Source organism: Ursus maritimus, unplaced genomic scaffold (assembly GCF_017311325.1).
Source record: "Ursus maritimus isolate PB19 unplaced genomic scaffold, ASM1731132v1 scaffold_7, whole genome shotgun sequence".
NCBI classification, from domain to species: Eukaryota; Metazoa; Chordata; class Mammalia; order Carnivora; family Ursidae; genus Ursus; species Ursus maritimus.
In genome coordinates, this window is record NW_024426885.1 from 75,480,715 (window position 1) to 75,507,366 (window position 26,652).

General features: G+C 37.5%; 1 protein-coding gene across 15 annotated transcripts in view; it reads left to right on the top strand.

Moving 5' to 3' along the window:
* Positions 1-26,652, top strand: part of PCDH15 (protocadherin related 15) — a 768,547-nt gene that overhangs the window by 682,541 nt on the left and 59,354 nt on the right. For all 15 annotated transcript variants that reach the window (XM_040624601.1, XM_040624600.1, XM_040624598.1 and 12 more), the window contains one exon: positions 18,076-18,291. In XM_040624601.1, the coding sequence (XP_040480535.1) occupies positions 18,076-18,291 (216 nt within the window). The remainder of the gene's footprint in view (positions 1-18,075; positions 18,292-26,652) is intronic.

Consider the following 26,652-nt stretch of genomic DNA (forward strand, 5'->3'; position numbering starts at 1 on the left):
GGGCTGGATCCCAGAACGCCGGGATCACACCCCAAGCCAAAGGCAGACGCTTAACGACTGAGCCACCCAGGCGCCCCCATATGGTAGTTTTATTTTAATTTTTTGAGGAACCTCCGGACTGTTTTCCACAGTACCTACACCAACTTACATTCCCACCAGGAGTGCACAGGGGTTCCTTTTCTTTCATATCTTTGTCAATACTTGTCATTTCTTGTCTTTTTGATTTTAAGGTGATTTAAGGTGATAGCGCATTGTGGTTTTGATTTGCATTTCTCTGATGATTAGTGATGTTAGCATCTTTTCCTGTGTCTGTTGACCATCTGTATATCTTCTTTGGAAAAATGTCCATTCAGGTCCTCTGCCCATTTTTACTTGGATTATTTATTTTTTGGTGTTGAGTTGTATAAGTTCTTTAAATATTTTGGTTATTAACACCTTACTGGATATATCATTAGCAAATATCTCCTCCCATTCAGTAGGTTGCATTTTTGTTTTGTTGATTATTTCCCTTCTTGTGCAAAAGCTTTTTATTTTGGTGTAGTACCTGTAGTTTAATTTTGTTTTTGTTTCCCTTGACTCGGGAGACATATCTAGAAAAATGTTTCTACGGCTGATGTTAAACTAATAGCTATGTTTTCTTCTAGGAACTTTATGGTCTCAGGTTTCACATTTGGGTCTTCATTCTCAATTCATTTTTGTGGATGGTGTAGTAAAGTGGTCCAGTTTCATTCTTTTGCATGTAGCTGTCCAGTTTTCCCAACATCATTTGTTGAAGAGACTGTCTTCCCCATTGTATGTTCTTGCCTCCTTTGTCATAGATTGATTGACCATGTAATCATGGGTTTATGTCTAGGCTCTCTATTCTGTCCCATTGATCTATGTGCCCACTTTTGTGCTAGTACCATATTGTTTTGATTACTACAGCTTTGCAGTGTATCTTGAAATCTGGGATTGTGATAACCTAAGTACGCCACCAAGAAACTGTTAGAACTGATAAATGAATTCAAAAAAAAGTTGTAGGATGCACAACTAATGTACAGAAATCTGTTGGATTTCTATACACTAATAATAAAAGCAGAAAGAGAAATTAAGAAAATAATCCCATTTATAATTGCACCAAAAAGAGTAAAATATACCCAAGAATAAGCTTAATCAGGAAGTGAAAGACTGTACTCCAAAAACTATAAAACATTGATAAGAGAAATTGAAGATGACACAAACAAATGGAAAGATTTTTTTATTCTCATGGATTGGAAAAACCAATATTGTTCAAATGTCCATACTACCCAAAGCAGTCTACAGACTCAATGCAATACTATTAAAATACCAACAGCTTTTTTCACAGAGCTAGATCAAATAATTCTAAAATATGTATGGAACCACAAAAGACCCTGAATAGCCAAAGGTATCTTGAGAAAGATCAACTTGCATATTCCCAATGATATGGTTCTTGTATTGGCAATTGGTATTTATGAGACATTTACATGTTTTAAACGAGCAGAATTATCTCAGCACTGTGCTCTGAAGTATCTTTGTACATACTTTTTTCTTTGTCAGTAATTATCAATGGCTTGGCATTTCCCTTTTGGGAAATCATAGCAACTTTCCGAAAAAAATAATCTCCACATATTTAGAGGGGAGGTTCTTTTTTTTTTTTTTAAGATTTTGTTTATTTATTTGACAGAGAGACAGCCAGGGAGAGAGGGAACACAAGCAGGGGGAGTGGGAGAGGAAGAAGCAGGCTTCCTGATGAGCAGGGAGCCTGATGTGGGGCTGGATTCCAGGACTCCGGGATCACGCCCTGAGCCAAAGGCAGACACCTAATGACTGAGCCACCCAAGCGACCCTAGAGGGGAGGTTCTGAATAGCAAACCCTAACAGCGCCGCTAGGAGACATTTCAGTCTTCAGGCAACACCCGTACCTGCTTATCCAGAGAACAGTTTTAAAAAGAATACTTTTTAAAAGGGCACGTTGGGGGTTTTGGTCCTTATCACACTACAGCAAACCATAACATTGGGTGAAGTTATCTTCTAGTAATTAATTAATGTCTGAGAAGTGGGAAAAAAATCTTGAAATTCTCTTAAACACAAAAATAATCAAGAAGTCGGTACAATTTCTTAAATAGACTTTTTCAGAAAGAAGGCGCTAAAGCTATATTAAAAAAAAAAATCACAAACTGGAAAAGGCCAGCAATTTAAGAATGTTAAATAGATCCTTTAAGTTTTCCCTTTGTAGATAGATATGGTCAAAAATGCCATTTTTCAAAGAAAAAGTATTAATGGAAAGTTCTTAATAGCAGAAAATTTATCTTTCAAGATTATAACATGAATTATCTGTTAAAAAGTTGAAAAATGCAAGAGTCCTTTCTCTGGCTTTAATGAATCACAGCATGACACGCAGTCTTTTCTGGCACCTCCTGAGCATAGGAATGTTATGTTGTGTTAATAGTCATAATGAAAATTAGGGATAACTAATGAGGAAAGGAAAAGAACACAATGAAAATGTATAATATCACCTACATTTACAAGGGTCTCATTAGCACTAAATGCAATTAAAACATTGAATTCTTAACATGTCATTTAATGGACCAGCACCACTAGGATACGGATGTCCCAGTGTTTGTGTTCTCCTTCGTCCTGCAAGAGAGATGCACAGATAAAGCTACTTGTCTTAATTTAATTCCTACTGACTCAGGAGGAGAAAAAATTGAGAAATACTACATTTGAATTTTTAATAAAATCTATTAGTGAGGTACACAAGTCATCTCTGAAGCAAGGAGCCTGGGAATAACCTTCCGTCCAACACATCCTTCTCTCCATACAGTCAGTTTACTGGCAAATCTCGCATGGGCCTTGGGGTCAAAGATTCCAGGTTCTGCTCGCCAGCTGTGTGATTTGGGCTCATTTACGGACTTTATTGTCACATACACACTTCCAGAATGGCACCTACAGAATGGTTCTTGTTCTTTCTACCTACCAGAGTTAAGAAAATTAAATGATACCCTATTTATAAGGTCCTTAGTCCAATGCAGAACACTTGGTGCACAGTCTGATTATCTCTTATGTTTTCCCAGATCTTTCTTGAATATAATATTTTATTCATTATGCTTTTTCAGTGCTGACATTCAACCTGCATCTAATAATTCCAGTCATTGTCAACCCAGTTCTTAATTGGCTGAAGAACTATTTGGATTACAGCAGGAGGGCTGAAGGCAGTTAAGCTAAAAATAGATTGGCCAAAGCTATTTCTTAGCCAAAACAAAACAAACGAAAACTAGTAATTTTATCAAATATAAATGTTATCTAGAAACTGTCTTTGATTTTTTAAATTTGTGTAGCGTTGACACACAATATTACATTAGTTTCAGGTGTGCAACATAGTGATCAACTTCTCTGTATATTGTGTTGTGCTTACGACAGGTGTAGCGCCCATCTGTCACCACATGATGCTATTACAGTACCATTGATGATATGGCCATGACTTATTCATCCCATAACTCGAAGCCTGTGTCTCCCTCTCCCCTGCACCAATATTTCCCATCCCCCCTCCCCTCTGGAAACCATCAGTTTGTTTTCTGTATTTATGGCTCTGATTCTGTTTTTTTTGTTGTTGTTTATTACTCATTTGTGGCATTGTTTTTTAGATTCCACATATGAGTGAAATTATATGGTATTTGTCTTTTTCATTGGACTTACGTCACTTAGCCTAACACCCTCTAGGTCCATCCATGCTGTTAGCAAATGCCAAAATCTCATCCCTTTTTTAAGGCTGTGTGTGTGTGTGTGTGTGTGTGTGTCTGTCTGTCTGTCTGTCTATTGACATATAGATAGATGGTCAACAGACACATGAGAAGATGCTCAACATTACTCATCATCAGGGAAATGCAAATCAAACCCACAATGAGATATCACCTCACACCTGTCAGAATGGCTAAAATCAACACAAGAAACAACAGGTGTTGGCAGGGATGTGGAGAAAAAGGAACCCTTGTGCACTGTTGGTGGGAATGCAAACTGGTGCAGCCACTCTGGTAAATGGTATGCAGGCTCCTCAAAAAATTAAAAATAGAACTACCCTACGATCCAGCAATTGCACTGTTAGATATTTACACAAAGAAAACAAAAGCACTAATTCAAAAAAATATAGGCACCGTACGTTTATTGCAACATTATTTACAATAGCCAAGGTGTAGAAACAATCTAGTAACTATCAAGTCTTGATAATATTGGTGTTCTGTGGGCTGGTTTTACAACAATTTATAGATTTTATGTATCCTTTAAAAATATGTCTATTTAAAAAAATAATATTGTTTATTACATTTTTTAAAAGTCCTACTCTTACTATTATATCTTGTTTGAAAAAGAAATATACATTTTGTTTGAAATAAAAAAAAATTCTATGTGACCAGTTAATGACTGAAAATAATAGGTTATAAGGCCGTACAGATGATACAATCCTGGTTACAGAAAGTGTATGTATATATAGTAAATATAAAAGGACATTCATAAAGATGTTAATGTCTATAAATGGATGTAATTATAGGGTTTTTAATATTTCTTTGTTAATATGCATTTTCTGATATTTCTGTAATTGAGAAGTAATCAAATATTTTATATATTAGACACATTTAACACATATAAAAGACTACTGGCCATTTAAGTTGTTATAACTTCATCTTTACAAATCTTTACAAATAACAGGGAGCAAGAATAATTAGGTGAAAATGATTAAGGAATTAAAAAAGAAAGAATGATTTAGGAATTTGTAAAAAGGAAAGCATAGTGAAAACAAAAGCATAGAAGCAATAATTTTGTAAAAGTCGATTCATAAATTATTATAGCCCCATCCATGCTTCTCAAAAAATAAAAATATTTCTAAAAATCAGCAGTTGGCAATGCTAATATTTTATCATATCATCTTAAGATGGAATTGTAATGTTGGCCACTCTGCTTTATAGCATATTGTTTTGGGGTCAATTCTTTTTAGAATTTCATACAACAAAAAATAATAGGGATTTTAGTTTAGTGTTAACAGCTGTGTCTTCTTAGCAAACTTGTCAGATGTTAGACATAAATACACTGTTACAAAATTGAAAAAAGTAAGTGTATGGACATATGTGTTTACATATATATGTGTATTGTATATACGTATTGTATATATCTATATAAAGAGATGGAGGTTTTCTAAAATACCTCCCATTTAAATGAGGGACATTGCAGAGAGCAACTTTTTTTTTTATTGAATGTGTTGTGTTGTTTATATTAAAATGTTGCAATTCATATATACTCAAGGAGACAGTTTATTGTCCCATGTGTAAATAGCACCATTCCAATCTGTAAATACAGCCTTCTTTATAATTAGTGTCACTTTAATGTTCCTTAAGGCTTTTTTTCTAATCATTAGTTTCATCCTAGTACTTTATATTCAATATATTTTTTAAAGTTCTCCATTTATTTTCCAAAGTAAAAGGTTTATAAATTGAATTCTATTTTCCTTTGACATACTCTTTTAAAAAGCAATGATAAAGATTTGTCTTTTTGTAGTAAAGCTTTCTGTTTGTGCTTGCTGTTTTCTTCTTAGATGGGCAATCAAACATTGTCAGAGAGAATGCAAAGAGGATTCAGCATTTGGATTTAATTTGAAAATGCCCTGCTATCCATTTCCCCTGATTTTCTCTTAAACTTAACAATTGAAGGATGAATAGGCTTCTTATACATTATTCATATTCTAAACCTTTTTGTAATAACGAAAGTGCCATTATTTATCTTTTAACACAAACTGTGCTTTACAATTGTTAAAGTATATATGAGGATGTTTAAATTAAAAGATATTCAAATCTTTGTATGAAGCAAGGTGGTCCAAATTATTCAACACATGAAGGACACCCTATCTTAAATATTCTAATCATGGGAACAAAAGTAAGCTTAAAAACATGTTTTAAAGTCATGTTATATATCCTAGTTTAAATTTTAATTTTCATTTTTGAAATAGATTTTAGTAATCAATGTGGATACCAAGTGACAAAAAAGAATAAGAAAATTAAGAAATTTCATAAGTAATGGAGACACATAAATATTATAATATGCCAAGGTAAGTGCTATAGTAAAAGATACATAAGATACAGTACTAGGAACATGCAGGTGGAAACAACACTGCCCCTAGGGGAGTCGGGACAGCCTTCAGAAAACTAGTCATTTAGACTGAGGGTTCACTACGTTGCTCAATATTTTATATATATATATTTAAAACATATATATGTTCATATATATATATGTTCAGTGTGTGTGTGTGTGTGTGTGTGTGTGTGTGTGTATGCGCGTGCACCTGTGGGTGCACCAAAATAGAGTCCAGGAGGGAACATCATCTAGCCTAGGACACAAGAGACATTTTAAATTAGAAGAAACTGTGTAAGCAAAGGGTTTGAATCATAAAACAACATAGATCATTCAGGAAAAATGCTAGATAATGTGGTTTGGGGGAAATATAACTAGAGTTAAACGTAGGGTAAGAGGTTGTAATGGTAAACTGGGATCAGAGTATTTCATGGACTTGTCTTAATGTCCCTCCTCTGGCAACTGGGGGCTCTCGGTCACTTATTAGCTGTTGCTGGAGTGAAAAATGGGACACGAGAACCTGTGTTGGGCAGCATCTGCTTGATAAATAGTCTCTGAGCTGAGGAATATTGCAGAAGGCAAACGCAGAAGGCTTGCTGATGGACTGGAAGTCAGGAGGCCAGGCACGAGATGATGGATGCAGGGATCTTTCGCTCAGTTCCCGTGTAGGTGGGGGCCCTTGCCAGGCAGGGAGACTACAGCTAGAGGGACCAGCACAGTAGCCTGGAGAGGGACTGGAGTGGGGTAGGGGGGATGACTGAGAAGATGAAACTATTCTGTTTGGATTGATTGGATTTAATGTAATTGAGGAAGAACACTGAGTTAGAAATAATGTGTCATTTAACTTGCTTTGAATGCCGAAGAATTTGAATTCCTAACTACAGAATTATTGCAAAGGCACAGATTTCTTAAACATTTCAATAATAAGTGAGCTTTCCCTAAAAGCCCTGAACATTTTGGGATTCAGAATCAACATTAAAAGCTAGTGTTCCTCTCTCAAATAGAAGGCTCAGATTGTACATGTGTTTTCGGTTCTTACTGTGTCTGTGGAACGGAGCACAATTTCTTTCTTTTCCAAGTGAATGAAAAGACAGAGCAAATGTTTCAGAGTTCATTTCAAAGCATCTTTGAGGAATATATGATCAGTCATGATAGTAGCAATAACGAGGAAAAGAACAAAGCAATTATTTTTTTGAGGTAATATTCATTTTCCAAAGAATTTACAAGGAAAGGAAAATAGCACTTAAAGAAAATGTTGCAGTTATCACATCAATGCAGGTCTTCCCGATGTTTGAATCTCATGCCTTCTGTAATAAAACATATTTCAGTATAAAATTGTAAAAAGGATAAAAGGAAGATTTTGCTGTTCTTGGGTTTCTATCTTTGATTTTTCAAATGGGTATTATCACATGATATTTGGCACCACTCTTCACGAGTAAACTTTGGCAAATTCTAAGTATAATAAAACAATAGTAAAACTCCTGAAAAGGTCTTTGCAATTCAAGCGGTGTTGCACTTGTCAACATACCATTATTAAGTCGTCATTTCTACAATAAGCTGCATTTTACTCATTAGAACATCTGAGTTGTATTAGACTTTTACTGAACCGTACAAATAGTGCATATATTGAACCTAGAAATTATTGGGCTGTGATCACTTTTTCGACATCTTGATAAAAAAACAAACACTAAGCTTTCTTATTTAAAATGTCTCTCTCCTCTTTTTTCTAGGTTGGTTTTTTTTTTTGTTTTGTTTTGTTTTTTGTTTTTTGCATAAGTGTTGAATAGCTTTATAAATAGACCAGTCTACCTGACATTTTCCTTTCCTCATTCATATTTTATCCTACCTTGGTCAAATGTATTGTCTGTAAGTGCTTTAAAATGAAGTTTTCTTTGTAGTTTCTGCAAATACAAGAGCCAAGGTAAAGTAGTTTAAGAAGCCAAAGAGATCTACATGGCAGATGTTCTTTTTGCCCCTTACAAATACAACTTGACATACGGACATTAGTAGCTGAAAATGTGGGATGTGAGTATTTTTACCCTGACATTCTAAAATACTTCCACTCTATTTCAGGGAAAGTGAGACTTCAGCACTGTTAAATGTTAAAGTGAGGTCTAATTGAAAAGTTGAAGTTAAAAGTTAGCATTATTGGATTTTAATGGGCTTTGGAAGTTCTTAGGACATCACTAATTATTCCACTAATATTTCTGTATTCACAGTATTCATTTAGGCAACAGAGGGGAACAGTTACTTACGCTGCTACAAAATTAATGGGCTCACCTACACCCCTGTACGATAGAGGCAATTATTTGGTGATTTTCTTTTAATATTGGGCACCTGTGTGCATTAAAATTTCCAGATGAGGTCTTAGAAATGCATAAGTGGTTTCCTGTGTCTTAGCTTTCATTTAGAAATATAATTACAGCAGGTATAATTATAATATTCATTTCTGATTTTCATTCTGTTAAAACAACTCTAGACGTAACTTTCCTGACTTGCTCAGTAACAGAAACTCCTAAAAGTCTGCGAATCAAATCTTTGAGGGTTACCTCTCCCAGACAATAATGACTGTGCCTGCAGCCCCACATGCATTTTTGATTATAAAGAAGCTGATGGAATAAGTAAAGTGACATTGATTCCTTAGCAGATTTGATTCAGTTACACTTTTCTTGAAGAGCCAGTTTCCATTTTTAGGTGTTAGTTTAACCAAGCTTGTTGGATGTCCCCTTATGGCTATCTAAAAATGATGCAATCAGTCTGTAATTTTTACCTATTTTTCCCTTTCTCAGAATATCTTTAGGAATTTTCCCCAATTTTTTAGGAAATAATGCAGCTTATATTCATAATAGTTTATTTATTAAAAAAAACAAAAAACACATGTAGCTGTTTTGCTTTAGTCACACCTAACGTCATTAGTGATATCTTTGGCAAAGAATTTCCTTTCAAACTCATTCTTCTTAGTCGCACAGAATGCATCAGGACTAAATTTTAATATTGCTAACTATCAGTTCTTTCTCCACTTCCCCCCAAAAAGCCAGAAAGGTAAATTTCTATATGAAAGTAAATGTGTCCTACATTAAAATATAAATGAATTTTGACTTATGTTTCCAATCACTTTCCTTCTTTTAGGGATGATACATTTTACATTAGAATATATTCTATCCATTGTAATTAACCTGGTCTGTTAAGTAGAAGATTGAATTACTTTTGTTCTAATTGCAGATATAGTAGATTTTACCCTCTATCATTTTATTTTGGTTTTCCCTTGTCCTGTTTTGTTTTCTTCTGTTCTCTATATTTTTTTCTCTCCTTTTTGTTTTCTTTTGGATGGATATTTTTTTCCTTGCCCCATGCATGTATCCTTTGTGTATTTGTAAAGTTATATACTCTATTTTATTTAATAAGGGTTACCTTAGAAATTTTAACATACACGTACCTAAAAATATCAATATACCCTCCATCCTGAATACTATTTAGAATCTTAGGTCATTTAAATTTAGTCCCTCCCATTGAAATTTGTATATTATTGTTTTTGGATATTTTACTCTATTTTTTTAGCCACACACAACAATATAATTACTGTGTTGTAGAGTCTATGCTTAAGTAGAGTTATTCAGACACTTGATACTTTCTTTGCTTTTTCATGTCTTCCTAAGTCTTAGATCTTCCCCTGGAATCACATGCCTTTCACTTAAGGGACACAGTGTAGAATGTTGTTGGTGCCTTTCCATGCTACTCTCTGAGGGTGCTAAGACCTTCTATGACTCCCCTTTTTGTTGGGTGTGGGGTGTTGCATGTTCTGGGTAGGTCACTTTGTATTCTGTTGGTAGGTTATGGGGCTTCTTAAATCTGTCCGTAACTATCAGTTCTGGAAAATTCTGTTCTCTCTTCTTGACTTTCTGATTCGATGTTTGCTAAACTTGATCACTCTCAGTGCTTTGTCTCAAACTTGCTTTTAGATTTTTGGTCTTTGTTGCTCTGTAGGGCATTCTGCATCATTTCTTTTATCCCTTTCATTCACTTCACTAATTCTCTCATCAGCGATGCCTAGGTTGCTAACACCTTCATCTCTTTTTTTTTTTTTTTAAGATTTTATTTATTTATTCGACAGCCAGCGAGAGAGGGAACACAAGCAGGGGGAGTGGGAGAGGAAGAAGCAGCCTCCCAGTGGAGAAACCTGACGTGGGGCTCGATCCCAGAGCACCGGGATCACACCCTGAGCTGAAGGCAGATGCTTAACGACTGAGCCACCCAGGCGCCCCTCATCTCTGGGTTTTTAATTTCAATTATTATTTATTGTTTTTAGCAGTTTCTTTTTATCTATGTTCAACTATTCTCATTCTTTTTTCTTATTTTTAAGACTCTATTTACTGAAACATATTGAACGTTTTTGCTTTATACTCTGTGCCTGCGAATTCCCTTTGTGGGTAGGACTTTGCTTTTTTCCAACAAGCTCTTTTTTATGCTATTTTATTGTTCATTTTGAGGATTATTTTCACTCTAACATTTTATCTTTCTTGGAACTTATTTGGTAGGATTATTTGAGGCATAGGTTAGAGATGACTGTTTTGAAAAAGCACCTAATTCTGTGAGGAGGCTAGGCTATTAAAGATCACTTTTCTCAAATTCTCAGTTGTGATTTTTCTGTTCATGCAGGTAGAGTTTAGAACCACTGGATTTACAAATTCAGGAATTCAGATTATTATGATTTCTCCTAGAACTGAGCGATTGCTAGTGTGTGAATAAAGGCTGCTGACCCTAATGAGGAGCTGTGTTGGTTGGATTGATTCCCAAGGAAAAATTTTCCCCTGCACTCAACAGCAAAGTTTAAGCCAGGCGGTTTTCTTTGCAGTTTTGGGGTGGTGGTGGCAGTGGAGGCTGGAAAGGAGAGGTGAATTCCTCAGTTGCCCTTAAAGTGAGAACTGAGCATTCTGGGAAAGGTGATCTTATTAGACTCACTTCCACGACTGGGGCTCAGGTCTTGCTTCCTATTCTCTGCGCCGCTCATGACCTCAAGAATTAATTTTAAGTTCACCTAGATCAGCAAAATGCCCTCTAAGTGGAACTACCATTAGCACAAAGGTTTTTGTATCCCTGCCTTTACTTAGTTTTTGGCCTGCATATCTATTTTTTTCTCTCCATCTCCATGACATGTCTAGGAGGAGTACTTGTGATCTTTTTCCAGCTCTTACTGTTGTGTTCACTAGTCCCGGTCCTGGTGCTTAGTGTGACGTATTGAGTGTAGTGGTTCCAGTATAGGTTTTAGAGTGAGATCTCCCCACCTGTGCTATGAGCCATCTTTGTGATGATGAGAAAGTGACTAATCTCTTTGCGCCTCGGTTCTTTGACCTATAAAATGTACTCAGTGGGAAAGATGTCCTGAGATACTATGTGAGGCATCGGTCTGCCTGACTCTCACCTTCATCATTCCTCAGTCCCCAGTTGACAGTTATATGGCTGTAGAGGGAAAAGTTCCAGGAGTTGTGGAAGGACAAAACAATGAGCACAACGTGACCACCGTGACATCCATGATGGGGACGGAAGGGACATAAGTCCCGAAGAAGTGAGAACAGAGATGGTGTTTGTGTACCTGAGAATTCCCTGGTCTCAAAGAAGTCTTCATTGAATAAGAAAGTGATGGGAGGTTGCAGTCAGAAATGTATACATCAAAGTTTACACTTCCAGAGATGGAGTGTTTCCTTAGAGGGATTATCTCCATAAGTCAGAAGATTAGCGTGTGGTTACGGGATAGAATAGATGCAGTGAGGCAGTTCAAAGATCAATGACAGTTATTCATGCCTAAGAATTTGAAGATGAGTCATTGATTGTGTCCTCTCCATGAACACTGAAATACACAGAAGAGGAGAAAGTCGAAGTAGGAAAGGGTACACTAGAGAGTCAGAACCCACGGCCTCAAGGAAGGGTAGAGCGTGCACTACATATAAATGCATGGATTTCAGTTGGGGAAGTTTTGCAACCTTGACTCAGAGATGGTCTGGAAGCAATAAAGAAAAGTGGAAAAGAAAACAGAAAGAGGAGAACTACCCAATATTGATCAGTCACATCTTTTATAACAGGTTTCGGTCTTAAATCATGTGTTTGTTGAAAATTGAGTAGATTCAAAATTGAACTTGAAAATCCTTTAAGTTGCTTCTAAGTGTGATGCCTATTGGCACGTTAATCATTCACTGTTGAACTTGCTATATTCGGCTAGGTACATGGGGGGAGGGTTTGAAAGAAGGTTGATGATGCTGGCAACCCTCATCAATGCCTGTTCTCTGAAATGAGATCTTTGAGATTCTAAGAGGATTAAGCCCATTCGAAGAAAGAGAAATTCAAAGTGGAATCATTATTGACAATGTACATATGAGTAGTTTTATATTTTTGGAAAAATATCCTGTAAACATAATTTTTTAAAATCCTCTCTTTTTGACAACTTGCTCATTATTTATTCAGGATAGGTATTGATGCCCAAAGGGCCAAGGTCCCAAGACCGGGCTTTGTGTGTGACAGACTTCAAGAGCAAGACATTTAGAGAAAGGGACAAAGATTTATTAAGTATAGAAATAAGAAAGGAGCGACCGCACAGAGTAGCGGTCTCTCCGATGTGGGAAAGAACATTAGGGTTCGAAGCCGACGGCCGAGAAAGAATTCTTGAGAAGTCTTCGGTGCAAAAAGGTAGTTTTATCAAAGCACAGGGACAGGACCCTTGGGCAGAAATAGCTGCAATGAGGTCAGGAGGAGTGGCCCATTATATAGTTTCAAGCTAGGAAGGGATTAGGGATAGTTTAACTCTCTAAGGAATTTGGAAGCAAGGTTTCCAAGACCTTGAGGGAGCTAGCTGTTGGGGAAAAGGTCATTTATTACCGTCTAACAGATCCTCAGTCATAAAACCCTACAGATGTGTATCGGTGGGCCATTTGCTTGGGAAGTTTCCAAAGGTATTTTGATATGTTAAAGTAGACTTACAGGATCGGGGGTAGGGCTAAGATTGCCTTTTGCCCTTAGGAAAGTACTAACATTGAGGCAGCTGAGTCCCTAGAGGAATGTCACTCTGCCTGTTTCAAGGACTTGTCAGTGGGCTCTAGGTAGTCAGGAAATTTAATCATTTTTCTTCTGCCTTTGTTTCCCACATCATCTTCTCCCAGATGAGGAAGAGGACCCCCCTTTGCCTCTAATGAAAAGTTTTATAAATTTTTTAAAATTAGTTAACCATATGGGGAGGGGCTTACTCTTTAACTTTGAGCTTATTCCTTACATTGGGCCATTTATTTTCCCATTGTCTTGGTGATGTGGTTTTGGAATGTAGGTGAGGTTCAGAGCCAATGGCCAAGAAGGAATTCTTTTTTTTTTTTAAAGATTTTATTTATTTATGTGACAGAGAGACTGCCAGCGAGAGAGGGAACACAAGCAGGGGGAGTGGGAGAGGAAGAAGCAGGCTCATAGCGGAGGAGCCTGATGTGGGGCTCGATCCCACAATGCCGAGATCACGCCCTGAGCCGAAGGCAGACGCTTAACCACTGTGCCACCCAGGCGCCCCCCAAGAAGGAATTCTTGAGACGACTTTGGTGCAAAATGGTGGTTTTATTAAAGCACAGCGACAGGACACAGGGGCAGAAAGAGGGGCTGCACCAGGGTTTGGAGGGGTGCTGATTATATAGTCTGTGGTTAGTGGAAGTAAGGAGAAGGGAGGTTTTCAAAAGAACTTTCATATGTTAAAGAGGACCTAGATACCTGAGGCCTTGCCATTGTCAAGTTAAGGTTGTTTTTCCCTCTAGCGAGGTATTAACATAAAGATAGTTGGGAGCTTCCTGGAAGAATGTCACACATGTCCCGCCCAGGAGTGGGTGCCTTTGTCCTCAGCCAGCCTTCTGCTCTCTCATCACTGGGGTTGTGGAATTACCCACAGAGAACAATTTTAAGAACGTCCAGCCTTTGTGGCTTTTAGTGCCAAAGGGAATGGGGCCTGGTAGTCTTCCATGAGTCGGATCGTGATTCTTTTTATGACCTGCTTTTTTTTTTTTTAAATGACCTGACTTTAAGGTTAAAGGTTATCCTAAAACCAAAATGGCCTTACTTCAGTCAACTTGTTTCCCGAGCCTCGCTTCCCTCCTGGCTCAGTGTATTTTTAAATGCACCTTAACCTGTTAACTTAAAATATGGCTACCTTGTGATTGTCTTAACTTAATAAATTAGGACTACTAGAAAGTGAAATTCCTTGTTTATTGAAATTGGTAGTTCGTCCGTAAGAACTGCACAGAGAAACTTAATGTACTAAGCAATCATGTGATTTTAGTGTAACCACCTTTTCTTTTCTAAATGTGATTGTATTGTGGTGCGGGGTTTATTTTAAAATACAAAGGTTTATTTGAGAAAGACAAATACTATATGATTTCACTCATATGTAGAATCTAAAAAAACAAAAGAGCAGAGTGAGACCTATAAATACAGAGAACAAAGGGAGGATTGCCAGAGGGGAGGGGAGAGGAGATGGGAGACACAGGCTTCTAGTTATGGAATGAATAAGTCACGGGGTTAAGGGATATCAATGATACTGCAATAGAACTGTATGGTGACAGATGGTCGGTACACGTGTGGGGAGCACATAGAGATGTTGAATCACTGTGTCGTATCCCTGAAACTAATGTCACATTGTGTGTCAACTGATGAGGGAACAGAAGGCAAGCTGAGGACAAAGCAGAAACTGACGCCCTGCACCCCCGCCCCCATGGGATGTACGGGACATTCCTCAGGCACCCCTGGCTGCCCAAAAGCTGGGGAAAAGAAAAAGAAATGGTTAACTAACAGAGATCACAGTCCTGCAAGACCTGAGTCTCCCTCAGTTTACACATGTCCTAGTGATTTACAAGGAAGCAGCTTTCTTATCAATAGCCTAACTTCCAGAGACCCATAATTCAGTTTCCTGGAGCCCTAACGTTACCACCCCCTCCATAAAATTGAAGGAGGCTGAGGCAGAAGGAAATGTAAATAAAATGGAATTACTTTTAAACCTGAAGCCCATGGACAAGAACTTGTGATCATTCCTCGGGAGACTCCCAACTGTCCTAATCTTAGTTCCTCAGTAGAGGGAGGGACAGCCTTGGCTTGACAATAGCAAGGCCTCCAGTGTCCAGAGTCTTCTTCAACATACGAAAGTGCTTTCTCAACCTCCCCTTTTCCTCACCTCCCCCAACCCCATGGTATATAATCAGCCACCTCTCACAACCCGGGGCAGCAGCTCTTTCTGCCCACAGGTCCTGTCCCCGTGCTTTAATAAACCACCAGTTTTGCACCAAAGGCGTCTCAAGTCTGGGTCGTCAGCTCCGGACTCCACCCCACTGAGCCTCACCTATATTCCCAACCTCACATCAACTATACTTCTATTATAAAAATTTAATTCTTTTTTTGAAAAGCACAGGCCCATGAATGTTAGTCGTAAGTACTTGAGAGTGGGGATGCAGCAAATTGGACTTAGATTCTAGAGTCGGAATGACCACAATTCAAATCCTGAAGCATAGAATAGCTAAGTGGATAAGATCTAGAACTACCGGAGTCTCGGGTTCTTCAGATAAAATAGGGAATAATAATGTATATTTCATGGTATTATGGTAAAGATGAAATAAAATGATTTAAGATATCTATAAAATTCTAAAAATATAAAGATTTAAAATCTCACAACACAAAAATGAGTAGAGGAATTCAGAGAGAAAGGAGAACATATAGTGTGATCCCATCAACATAAAGTTTAAAAATAAGCATAACTAGGGGCACCTGGGTGGCTCAGTGGGTTAAGTAGCTGCCTTTGGGTCAGGTCATGATCAAGTCCAGCATTAGGCTCCTTGCTCAGCAGGGAGTCTGCTTCTCCCTCTGCCCCTCCCCCTGCTTGTGCTCTCTCTCAATCTCTCTCTTTCTCTGACAAATAAATAAATAAAATATTTTAAATAAATTTTTAAAAATTGAAAAAATAAAAATAGTCATAACTAATCAGTTTATTTATTTAGAAATAAGCACAGTGGTTTCCTGGGGAGTGGGTATGGCTGGAAAGACAGAACATTCTGGGATGGTGGTAAAGCTTTCTTGATGGAGGTGCTAATCACATGGGTGTGTATAGTTTGCACAATTTTACTGAGCTGTTTACTTATGATTTGTCCATTGTTGTGCACATTTTTTATACCTCACTGTCATTTGCATTAACGGTAAAAAATTTATTTCAGTGGAAACACCCATGCTAATTTTAAGTTAAAGGATAATATTCAACCAGATCTTTGACATATTTGGCATTAGTCCCAAGTTTGCTCCTAGTATGTTAAAGAAATGTCTTTGATTACTTGATTCAAACTCTGATTTTAATTTTAGTTGGAAATGTGCTTTTCATTTCTTATCTATCCTTTATTAAATGAACCCTGAGTTCAAAGCTTAAAAAGAAACACTTTGATAACTATTTTTCCTTTGTTCTTCTCCTTTTGTTGATAATGTGATCTAATGTTGAAATCTAATTACTGTCCCTCTAATGCCAAAAACTAAGATCTGCCATTCTGTGAAACATACAGACCGTCTGCGGAGATGAGCTGGTCTTAAGCTGAGAATTTTGACTTCTTAGAAAATTCAAAAAAATATTTTATCCCAAAGTGAAATATCTGTTTGTTTACTAGCTGGTTAGAGTTATCCTGAATTGTTTTCCGTGGTTAAGCACATATATAGAATTTGAAGCTGGAGAATGAAGCTAATGGTAACTCTTAATATACATTCGCTGTTATTATCATTATTTATATCCCAACTTTACCACTCAGTATGGAGCCCTTGGCTGTTGAAATTTAGTGAGAATTCAAATTTCAATTTCTGAGTCCCATTAGCCTCATTTCAAGTGTTGAGTAGCCCTATGTGGCTAATGGCTGCTGTGTGGGACAGAACACAGAGCTTTTCCTTCATCATAGAAAGTTCTCTTGGACAGCACTAACTTGTGTAATTGGAATAATGCATTCCTCAGAGTTTTTATTAAAGAAGATGATGTTTTATAGAATCCTTAGCATTATAATGGCAAGTCAAAAATTCTTGATACATATTTAATAATATCTTTAGTAAAAATAAGAGTAACTGAACATTAAAATAATAATAATAATAAGGTGTATGTGGCCTTGTATAAATTCACTGAGACTCTCATAGCCATCATTCCTCTTCCAAATTTTCCATTATGAAATAATTCTCAAATCGACATTCTGAAAAATCTCCAAAGTAGAAGCCATAGAAGTAGACGAGTAGATGATATTCACCACTTCAATTTAAAAAAATCGTAATAATTTCTGAACAACTATTTCCTCTTTTAAATTCTAAATGTTAAGAAACCTTAACATGTAGATCGTAAGTACCTACAACTAGGAACAAATCTGGTTAATTAGGATATGGAATGATTAAAAAGGAACCTGGATTAGATTCTAACCTTCTCTAATTATGACATGGCATTAACTAATATGGATTTATTGGTTAATAAACTCTGAACTTTTCTCTTACTGTCATTTGAGATCTTTTAGTGCGTTATTTTATTTTTCCCCTTCAGGAAATAGGCTAGATCACAACGACTGTCACATGCTATGCCTATTACACAAGACAATGGCTAGGTAAACAATCGTGCCATCCTTTAACCAATTTGGATCACAGCCCAGAGTCGAACCCTTCAGACATGCCAATCAAAACACTTAATTCACCAGGCTGGACTCTGTTACAACAGAGTCTGTGTCCTTCCTATTCACAATTGGGTAGTCATCATTCTAATAACAACCATTCACCCTGTGGACACAAAGCCTGTTAACCTACATAAGGATACCCAGAACAATAGACTTTTAGGAGGGTTGTATTGTGTTATTATTACAAAAGAACATCAGTTTTAGAAACAGAAATAAGCCCTTGAATACAGGTTGTTTTTTTCTTGCTTATTTATTATACCCTGTGTCTTTTCCCTCCTAGGCTACCGACAAAGATACTGGCAATTACAGCGCCATGGCATACCGACTCATTATTCCACCCATTAAAGAGGGAAAAGAAGGATTTGTGGTGGAAACATATACGGGGCTCATCAAAACTGCTATGCTCTTTCACAACATGAGGAGGTCCTACTTCAAGTTCCAAGTCATCGCGACTGACAACTATGGGCAGGGGCTGAGCGGTAAAGCAGATGTCCTGGTAAGTAGATTGACCTGATTACGGGAGGCATGTGCACCTGCTAGTCTGTGGTCGATGTTTCCAACTCACGGAACTTTTGCATTTATTCGAAATAGGTTTTCTAAAACATAAATGTGATTAATTTTCATCCAGGTTGTTGGTAGCCACAGTTTGGGTTATAAAAGGTATTGCTTTAAAGCTGTGTATTTTTTTGACATTTGGGAAATACATCGTAATATGTTTTCATATATGACTGTGACAGCAGTTCCGCAAGTGTTGGATTTGCATTTGGTCTGTAGATTGCATTTTTAATATAGAATTGGCTGGTGCTACTCAAAATTTTTAAATGCTTCACCGTGTTGTACTGTAGAAATTAAATGTATGAAATTTTTATTACTGTTTAGATTCCTTTTAGACCTTTCGTAGTTAAGAAAACAAAAGGAAATGTCTTGGAGCAAATTCGTGTTCCAATAGATGTAATTTCCTTCTTTTACCAAAATCCCCAATGATGGCAAATACCACTTTTCTCGTCTTTGTCTTAGGCTGCACACAATCTTTGTGGTAGAGTATTCCCAAGGGCAGTTTGACATTGCTGTTTATTCAAGCTATTCAAACCAATTCTTCTGTCCTATGAAATTTCTGCCAACTTGGAAGCATGGATTGTTTGGACTTTGATGAATCTAGTAAACATTATAAGTTATAATTACTACAGGAAATACTTGTCACAGGAAGACAGAATCAAGTATAGTTTTTTTTATTTTCTGCTGTTTACATCTTATTAGATCTTCATTTTCACAGTTCCCCTCCGTTAGTTCTCTGGACAAGTTTAACCTTCTCATATACATAGACATCATAGGTCACATTTTTCTTCTAAAGAGATCATCATGAAGACCAACTGCCATGACCGTGGTGGGTATGAAGGCCAGGATGTCCTCCTTTAGAGCAAGAAAGCTGCACTAGAATAAGCAAAGGCCAATCTAAGCCAAGAAGCTTTTGACATAGAAGACTTTAAACTTGACATTGATTTTTAATTGAGTGAAGACCTGTAAACCTAATGTGCATAACATTGCTATCTCCCTTCCCCTTATTTCAGGACCGCACAATGTGGTGCTCTCAGGCTAGACAGTAAGGTCACCACACTAAGGATAAATAAAATACTACAATAACGGGGGCGCCTGGGTGGCTCAGTTGGTGAAGCATCTGCCTTTGGCTCAGGTCATGATCCCAGAGTCCTGGGATCAAGCCCCGTGTCAGGCTCCCTGCTCTGCAGGAAGCCTTCTTCTCCCTCTCCCTCTGCCTCTCCCCCCAGCTTATGCTCTCTTGCTGTCAAATAAATAAAGTCTTAAAAAAAACTATAGTTGCATAAATAAAACATAACTATATAGGTTATCTACGTAATATGGACATGAACAATGTGAAGTTTATGGGTTTTTTATTTGACTCTGTGAACTATTGTGTGGAAATTTAAAAGTATACCTTTAAAATTACCCAAAATACATTTAGAAAGAAAGAGTTTTTCAAAGTAATCATAATGTGATATATTTATAAATTATATATATATGGAAAACTTCCTAGCAAAACCATTTTTATGGTAAGATCAGAAATCCTTTCAGTCAAGAGAAGGGAGATGTGGAGAGAAATAATTTTGATGTAGAGGGAACAGCGTGTACCAGAACAGGAAGGAAGAGAAAGGATGGCAGCCTGAAGACCCAACAGGTGTTTTCTCTGCCTGGAATCGGAGTGAGGCAGAGTGAATGAGAGCCACCGCTGGACATGCGGTGGGTGGCTCCCATGATAGCCGTAGGCTGTATTGAAAGTACTGGAACTCCTTTCTAAAAGTAGTGGGAAAGCATTGGAAAATTTTTAGTAGGAGTGAGTGAAGGTAAGATTTTTAAGTTGGATGAAACCTTGCTTATTGGGAATCTGGTTCTCCCCTAAGGATACCATTTGCATGGATGTCTTCCAGGAGCAGTGACTTTCCTTTGCCTCCTCTCCTGTTTGTTTGCCCAGACCACATGCTGGCAGAGGAGGACCCTCATGCAGGACATGGCTCCTTCCCTCTTCCTCTGAACCAAGCCTTGATTCTCCCCACCTGCCCCTGTGACTCACTGGCCCCCTCACATTATTGCTGCAGTCTCCCAAACCTCGTGTCTGTCTCCAACATGCTCAGAGAGTTTAGCTTCTGGTTACTGTTAACCATTTCCAGCAATTCCAGATTTGGGACAATTTTATTACACACAGATGATTCCTCCAGGATGCTGAATGTACAGTTCCTTCAATGCCTCTCCTGTAATGACTTCACCCTCCTCCCTGTTGCAACCACTAAAAACCCATGATTTTTGCCATTACCAGTTAATGTGTCCCCTCTATAATCTCCATTTCAGACCTCCCAGTCTTTGAATGTTAACACTGAATGCATCCAGCTAACACCAGCGCTCTGGGTCTCCACCAGGACCTTCAGTCCATTTAGCATAATATATTTTAACTGCCAACCCCACCCCCATACTGCCATGGTTTCCCTCTTCTGCATACTAACTTATAGTACAATAGTGAGTGCCATAACCACTCAGCCACATAAGACTTGAACTTCCTTGCCCTTTCTCCCAACGTCATATTCATTGGGCAAAACCATAACTAAATAATTCCAACATTCTCCTCTCTCCAGACCTATAGTCAGGCTGAATATATCCTCAAAAATATACACAACTGTATAGTCTTCCTTTATTTTTTTAATGATTTATTTATTAGAGAGAGAAAGAGAGAGAGAAAGCATGTGGGGGTGGGGGCAGAGGGAGGAGAGAGAGAATCCCAAGCAGACTCCCCCACTAAGCACAGAGCCCGACACTAGGCTCATGACCCTGAAATAATGACCTGAGCCGAAACCAAGAGTAAGATGCTTAACTGACTGAGCCACCCAGGCGCCCCAAGTATAGTCTTATTTTCAATTAATAACGAAAGCCCCCAAGTGAGTGCTTGTGTGGTCCCATAACCACACTATGCTTCCCAGTCCATCCATACTTCTCTCCTAGAAGGGCCCCTTCCGTGTAGTCCTCCAGTATCTTCCTCATCCTGCTGTTGCCTAATTAATTGCCATTCTGTTTCACTGAAAGATAAAATCAAAGCTTTTAGAAGGCTACTTCTGCAATCCCACCAGTCTACTTACCAGAATTTATACCAATATTTTCTTTGCCTTCTTTCTTCCTCATTTAAAAAAATTTTAAAATATTTTATTTATTTATTTGATAGAAAAGCATGAGTAGGGGGAGGGGCAGAGGGGAAGCAGTCTCCCAGGGAGACTGATGCAGGGATCTATCCCAGGACCCTGAGATCATGACCTGAGCCGAAGGCAGATGCTTCACCAACTGAGCCACCCAGGCACCCCTTTCCTGCTCATTTAGATGAGTTCTCCATGCTCCTACCCTCCCTTCCACCTGTACAACAGATCCACTTCCCGCCCTGCAGCTCTGCGACATTGTTTCTGCAGCTCTCCCGTTTCTCTTATAAGTTAACAGTATGTCTCCCCTTCATTTGATTGTTCTCATAACCATGCTTTTGTCCTAGCTTCAAAATAATAATAATAATAATAATAATAATAATAATAATAATAATAATAATCGTCTTGACCTACATCTTCTCCCAACTCCCACTCCATTTCTATGTTCCTCTTTCCAGACACAAATTGATGCCAGGGTGAACTCTAATTTCTCACCATGCAATCTCTCTTAAACCGTCTCTAATTATAAATCCACTCCCAGCACTTACCAGAACTCTTATGTCACCGCCATCCACGACGTCCCTGTGACTAACGCACTGGTTATTCTACTCGTTCATCTCTTACCTCACTGTCCATCCCTTCTCAGTATCCTTGGCTGGTTCATCATCTTCTCCTAACCTCTTCATATTGATGTTTCTTCCAGGGCAGACATTAATTCTTTTCTACCTCTACCACTGACTCAGTCAACTCATTCAGTAACCAGTAAAACTGTAAAATGTCATCTACGTGCTAAAAAAAAAAATAGCACATTTATGTCTTGGCCCCAAAGCTCATTTCTCAACAGCAAGTTCATACATTTGTGTGCACATGCAACAGTAAGGCTGGGATGTCTTAAAGGATGCCTGTTTAATGTTTCCTGAACTGAGCTCCTGTTCCTCATCACACGCCTTCCCTCTGTAGTCTTCCTAAACTCCTCAGTTTTACTGGTGACTAGATCATCTTTGAGTTACCTAGGCTAAAAAGTTCTTGATTGCGTTCTCTCCTAAATCACTCCCTGAATCCCTCAGTAAATACTGTTGTATTCATATATGCTGTCTATACATCATCTGTACATTTTTCGACACTTCTCCTGTGACAGCATGGTTGAAACCACCATCATACTTCACCTGATCATTAACGTGCCCCCATATTTCCGCTCTTACCCCACTCAAGTCTGTTGTTAGCAGCAAAGTGTTCCTTTAAAAGGTAAGCCAGGTCCTATTATTTCTCTGCTCAAAATCTTCTCATCTCCCCCCAGGTTCTTTCAGAGAAGTTAGGTCATTCTAGAAGGTGACCTTCTGTAGTTAGAAGGCCTTCAATGACTTCATCTCTACTATTCTCCATCTAACTCATTCAGATCCAGTAATACTGGCCAATTTGCTGTTTTCCAAACAGCCAGACACGTCCTCACTTTAGAGATTATGCAGTGCTGCTGTTCTTTCCACAAATGTGTTCATGACCAGCTCCCTCATCTCTTGCAGATATTTGCAAGGATGTATTTCACAGTGAAGCCTACCCCGACCACCCAGTTTAGTGTTGCAGCCCTACTGTGTCACTCCACAGCTCTTTACTGTTTGCTCTTTACAGTGGACTTACAATATTCATGTTCATATTTCCCCATGAAAACTCCATGAGGAGAGTTTCTTTGGTTTGTTTTTAATTATTTTATTCCCTGATGTATCTCAAGTGCCTAGAATAATTCCTGACATACAGTGAGCACTCATTGCCTATTCAATGGATGAATGGCTTCTCTCATACAATGTAGGTTAGCAGCTCTCGAAGTGTGGTCCATGGAACACGAGGATCCCCCAAATCATTTCAGGGTTCAGTATGGTCAGAACCTTTTTTTAGTGAGAATGCTAGGACATTGTTTGATGTTTTACTATATTGTATTTGCACCACTATTTTCATTGTATCCTTCAGAGTCATACACAAAGGAAAAAAAAAAAAAAAGCCTGAAAAGTGCCCTTATTCATAAGCAGTAAAACTTACTAATTTTAACAAATCTCCACTCGTGACTAAACACCTTTTCAATATTTTCTGTAATGAAGTGGGAAGTATGCAGAAAGCATTTCTGCTGTAAAAGGAAGTAAATTGTAGTCTCAAGGAAAAGCTCTATGCAAGCTGAATTTGCTGGGGTTTTTTTTCGAGGAATAGCTTTTTATTTGAAAAAAAATAACGAGATAAAATATGATTATTCAAACTTGAATATGAACAAAGTGAGATAGCCAATTTAAGGAACACAACAGACAGTGTTTGCTGCTAATGATAACATCCAAAACCACAAATTAGAATATTGGAAACTTGTATTCACTCACCACTGTGAGTTTGACAGCTTCCCATTACTTAAAGATGATGAGATCAATGGGCATATTAAAGAATGTGATTTTTTTCTTGATATCGTGTAATGTAATGTGTCAGTATTTGAAAAATCTGCATTATTCAATGAACCAGTATTTTCCAAAGGACCAATTCATGATGTTAAAACATCACTGTGGGTAAAGATCCACTCAAAGTGCAAAATAGAGAAGTAGGTTTTAACGTAGCTAAACCCAATTTTCAATTTCACACCGAAACTACTATTTGACTACCACGGGTTTGGGTGTAGTATCAAAGACTATACAACACTCTCTAAAAAGGATTATTAAGCTGCCTCTTCCTTTTCAAGAGAAATGACATTGCACCAGAGGCCAGTCAGGAGAGACAGTGACCAGTCTAAGCAAGAGATGGTGAGGGTCTCTAGAGCTTTGCTGCCCAGAGTGTGAGTTATTTGTCCTGTGTGGCTACTGAGCACTTGCCTTTGTCATTATGTCACATTGAGATGTATTATAAGCATAAAACACACACTGAGTTTCAAAGACTTGGTATAAAAAATGTAAAATGTCTCCTTAATAAGATGTTTTGTACTCATTATGTGTGAGAATAATAATATATTAATATATTGGGTTAAATGTATTATTAAATGACTCACTATTTTTTTATCTTTCTATTGTGGGTACCAGCATATTTAAAATGACATATCGGGCATGTATGTGTGGCTTACATTAATTTTTTTTTAATTGGACAGCACTGTCTAAACTGGAACAAATGGAAGGGGAAAAAAAGGAAAGCTAAGAAATTTATGAAGAAGGATTAAAAGGACTTAGAAATAATAGAATTTGTAAACTGGCAAGTTCTGGTTTTAGAACGTTGTGCTTCACAAATGTTACTTTTCCTTCTTTAGACTGTTGCTCATAATTTTAATGCATTACAGAGATTGATCCCAACAATGATAGAATATGTTTTTAAAAAGTCTTTATAAGTAGAATTTTATAAGCAGAATTGTTATGGTTGGTATAATAAACTGACAGGTGTATTTCCAGAAATATTTGCATACTCTACTAGGAAAGTAACATAAATAAAATATAGGAATCTTAAACATGTAAATACCTTTGTTATAGATGATAAATGAAGCCAAGATTCAGGATTGTAACATTTCTTTGAAAGATCAAAATTTAAACTCTATCAGCTTATTCTCTTGGTTGGCGTATAGTGAAAAATGTATGTGTTCTCCGTAAATCATATATTATACTTTTAAGGAGATATAAAACTTTTAAAGTATTTATAGGTTAGTCTGAGACAAATACTTTTGGAGTTACATGCAATCTGAATTTTGTTATTTTTATCAGAATTATAACTACATTATTTTTTATCTTAAGAGTACAAAAGTATGTCTTCAAAAGTTAAGATCAAAAAATCTTATTGATAAATTGTGAGCTTAATAATGTATATATTCTGGAGGAAGTTAAATCTTTTTTTTTTTTTAAGATTTTATTTATTTATCGGACAGAGAGAAAGCACAAGCAGGAGGGAGAGGCAGACTCCCTGCTGAGCAGGGAGCCTGACGCTGGGCCCTGGGATCTTGACCTGAGCTGAAAGCAGACAGTTAACCGACTGAGCCACCCAGGCGCCCCGGGAGGATCTTAAATCTTAATTCATTTTGTTAGTTCAGATAGAATTTAACCCCAAAACTCATTAGCAAATTAAAAATTCCCTTGAGTAAGTACTTTATCCTTCTGAATAAAAAGAAAGTACCAACTCTCCTTAAAAGACAAATGATAGAGTTATTACTATCATCAAGGCCAAATTTTGCTCCCAGGTTGAGTCCCTAGCGCATGAATTGATTTCTTTCCAAAAGATTTCTTGTAAACGAGCTTCTGAAACTTCAAAACATAATTACACAAAAGGAAATCCTACCACTTCCCTGCACCCACATATAACTAATCTTCTAGTTTTTCCTTGCCCTATAATTAGTAAGAACCTAACACTCATACATAATAGATCCTTGGGTGTTTGCCATGGTAGGCTGATTTTGTAACCAAAAACTCCAAAAAATGTCAGAGGCTTAACATAACAAATTTTATTTTTCTCTCAGGGGACACAATAAGAGTATATATGATTGGGTGGTATTCTTGACAGCATTCCAGAAAATGGAGATTTAGGGACTCCAGCTCTTTCCACCTTGTGTCTTTGACCTTCTTTAGGGTTTCTTAATTCAGATTGAGACCAGGAAAGAAAGGGAACCCATAATAAAAGACAAAGTTACACCAAAAGTATGTTAAACCCTTTTTCTAATGAAGTCAGATTTTTTTTCTTTCTTTCTTTTTATTTTTTGGTAAAGCCACAATCAGGATCCATGCACATGTTTTTGGGAATTTTGGACATATGGTCCCAGATGCCAATAATGAGTTAGAGGTACAGGATTGGAACTGCTTGTATGAACTGTTTGCTCCTAGGTGATAATCAGACCCCTGACTTAATATAGTCTGTACACATGAATTATGAGACTCACACATGGTTTGAAAGATTTCTATTTATTTGAAATATTTCATATAATATTTTGGATTTCTTCTCTTGGAAAATAGATCCAGCAAATCCGGACCTTTTCTCCCACATGGCAATATTCATTAGAGATGAGTCGTGGGCTCTCTGATTCATCACACTCCCATTTCTATCATTTCACACTTTTGGCTACTTCCCTCATTTATGTTACATGACTGGTTCCTGAAGACCTTTGAGTTAGTGACTTCTGATAGGGCTTTGATGCACAACCATATGTAGAGAACCTGGAGCCTATATTAAAAATACAT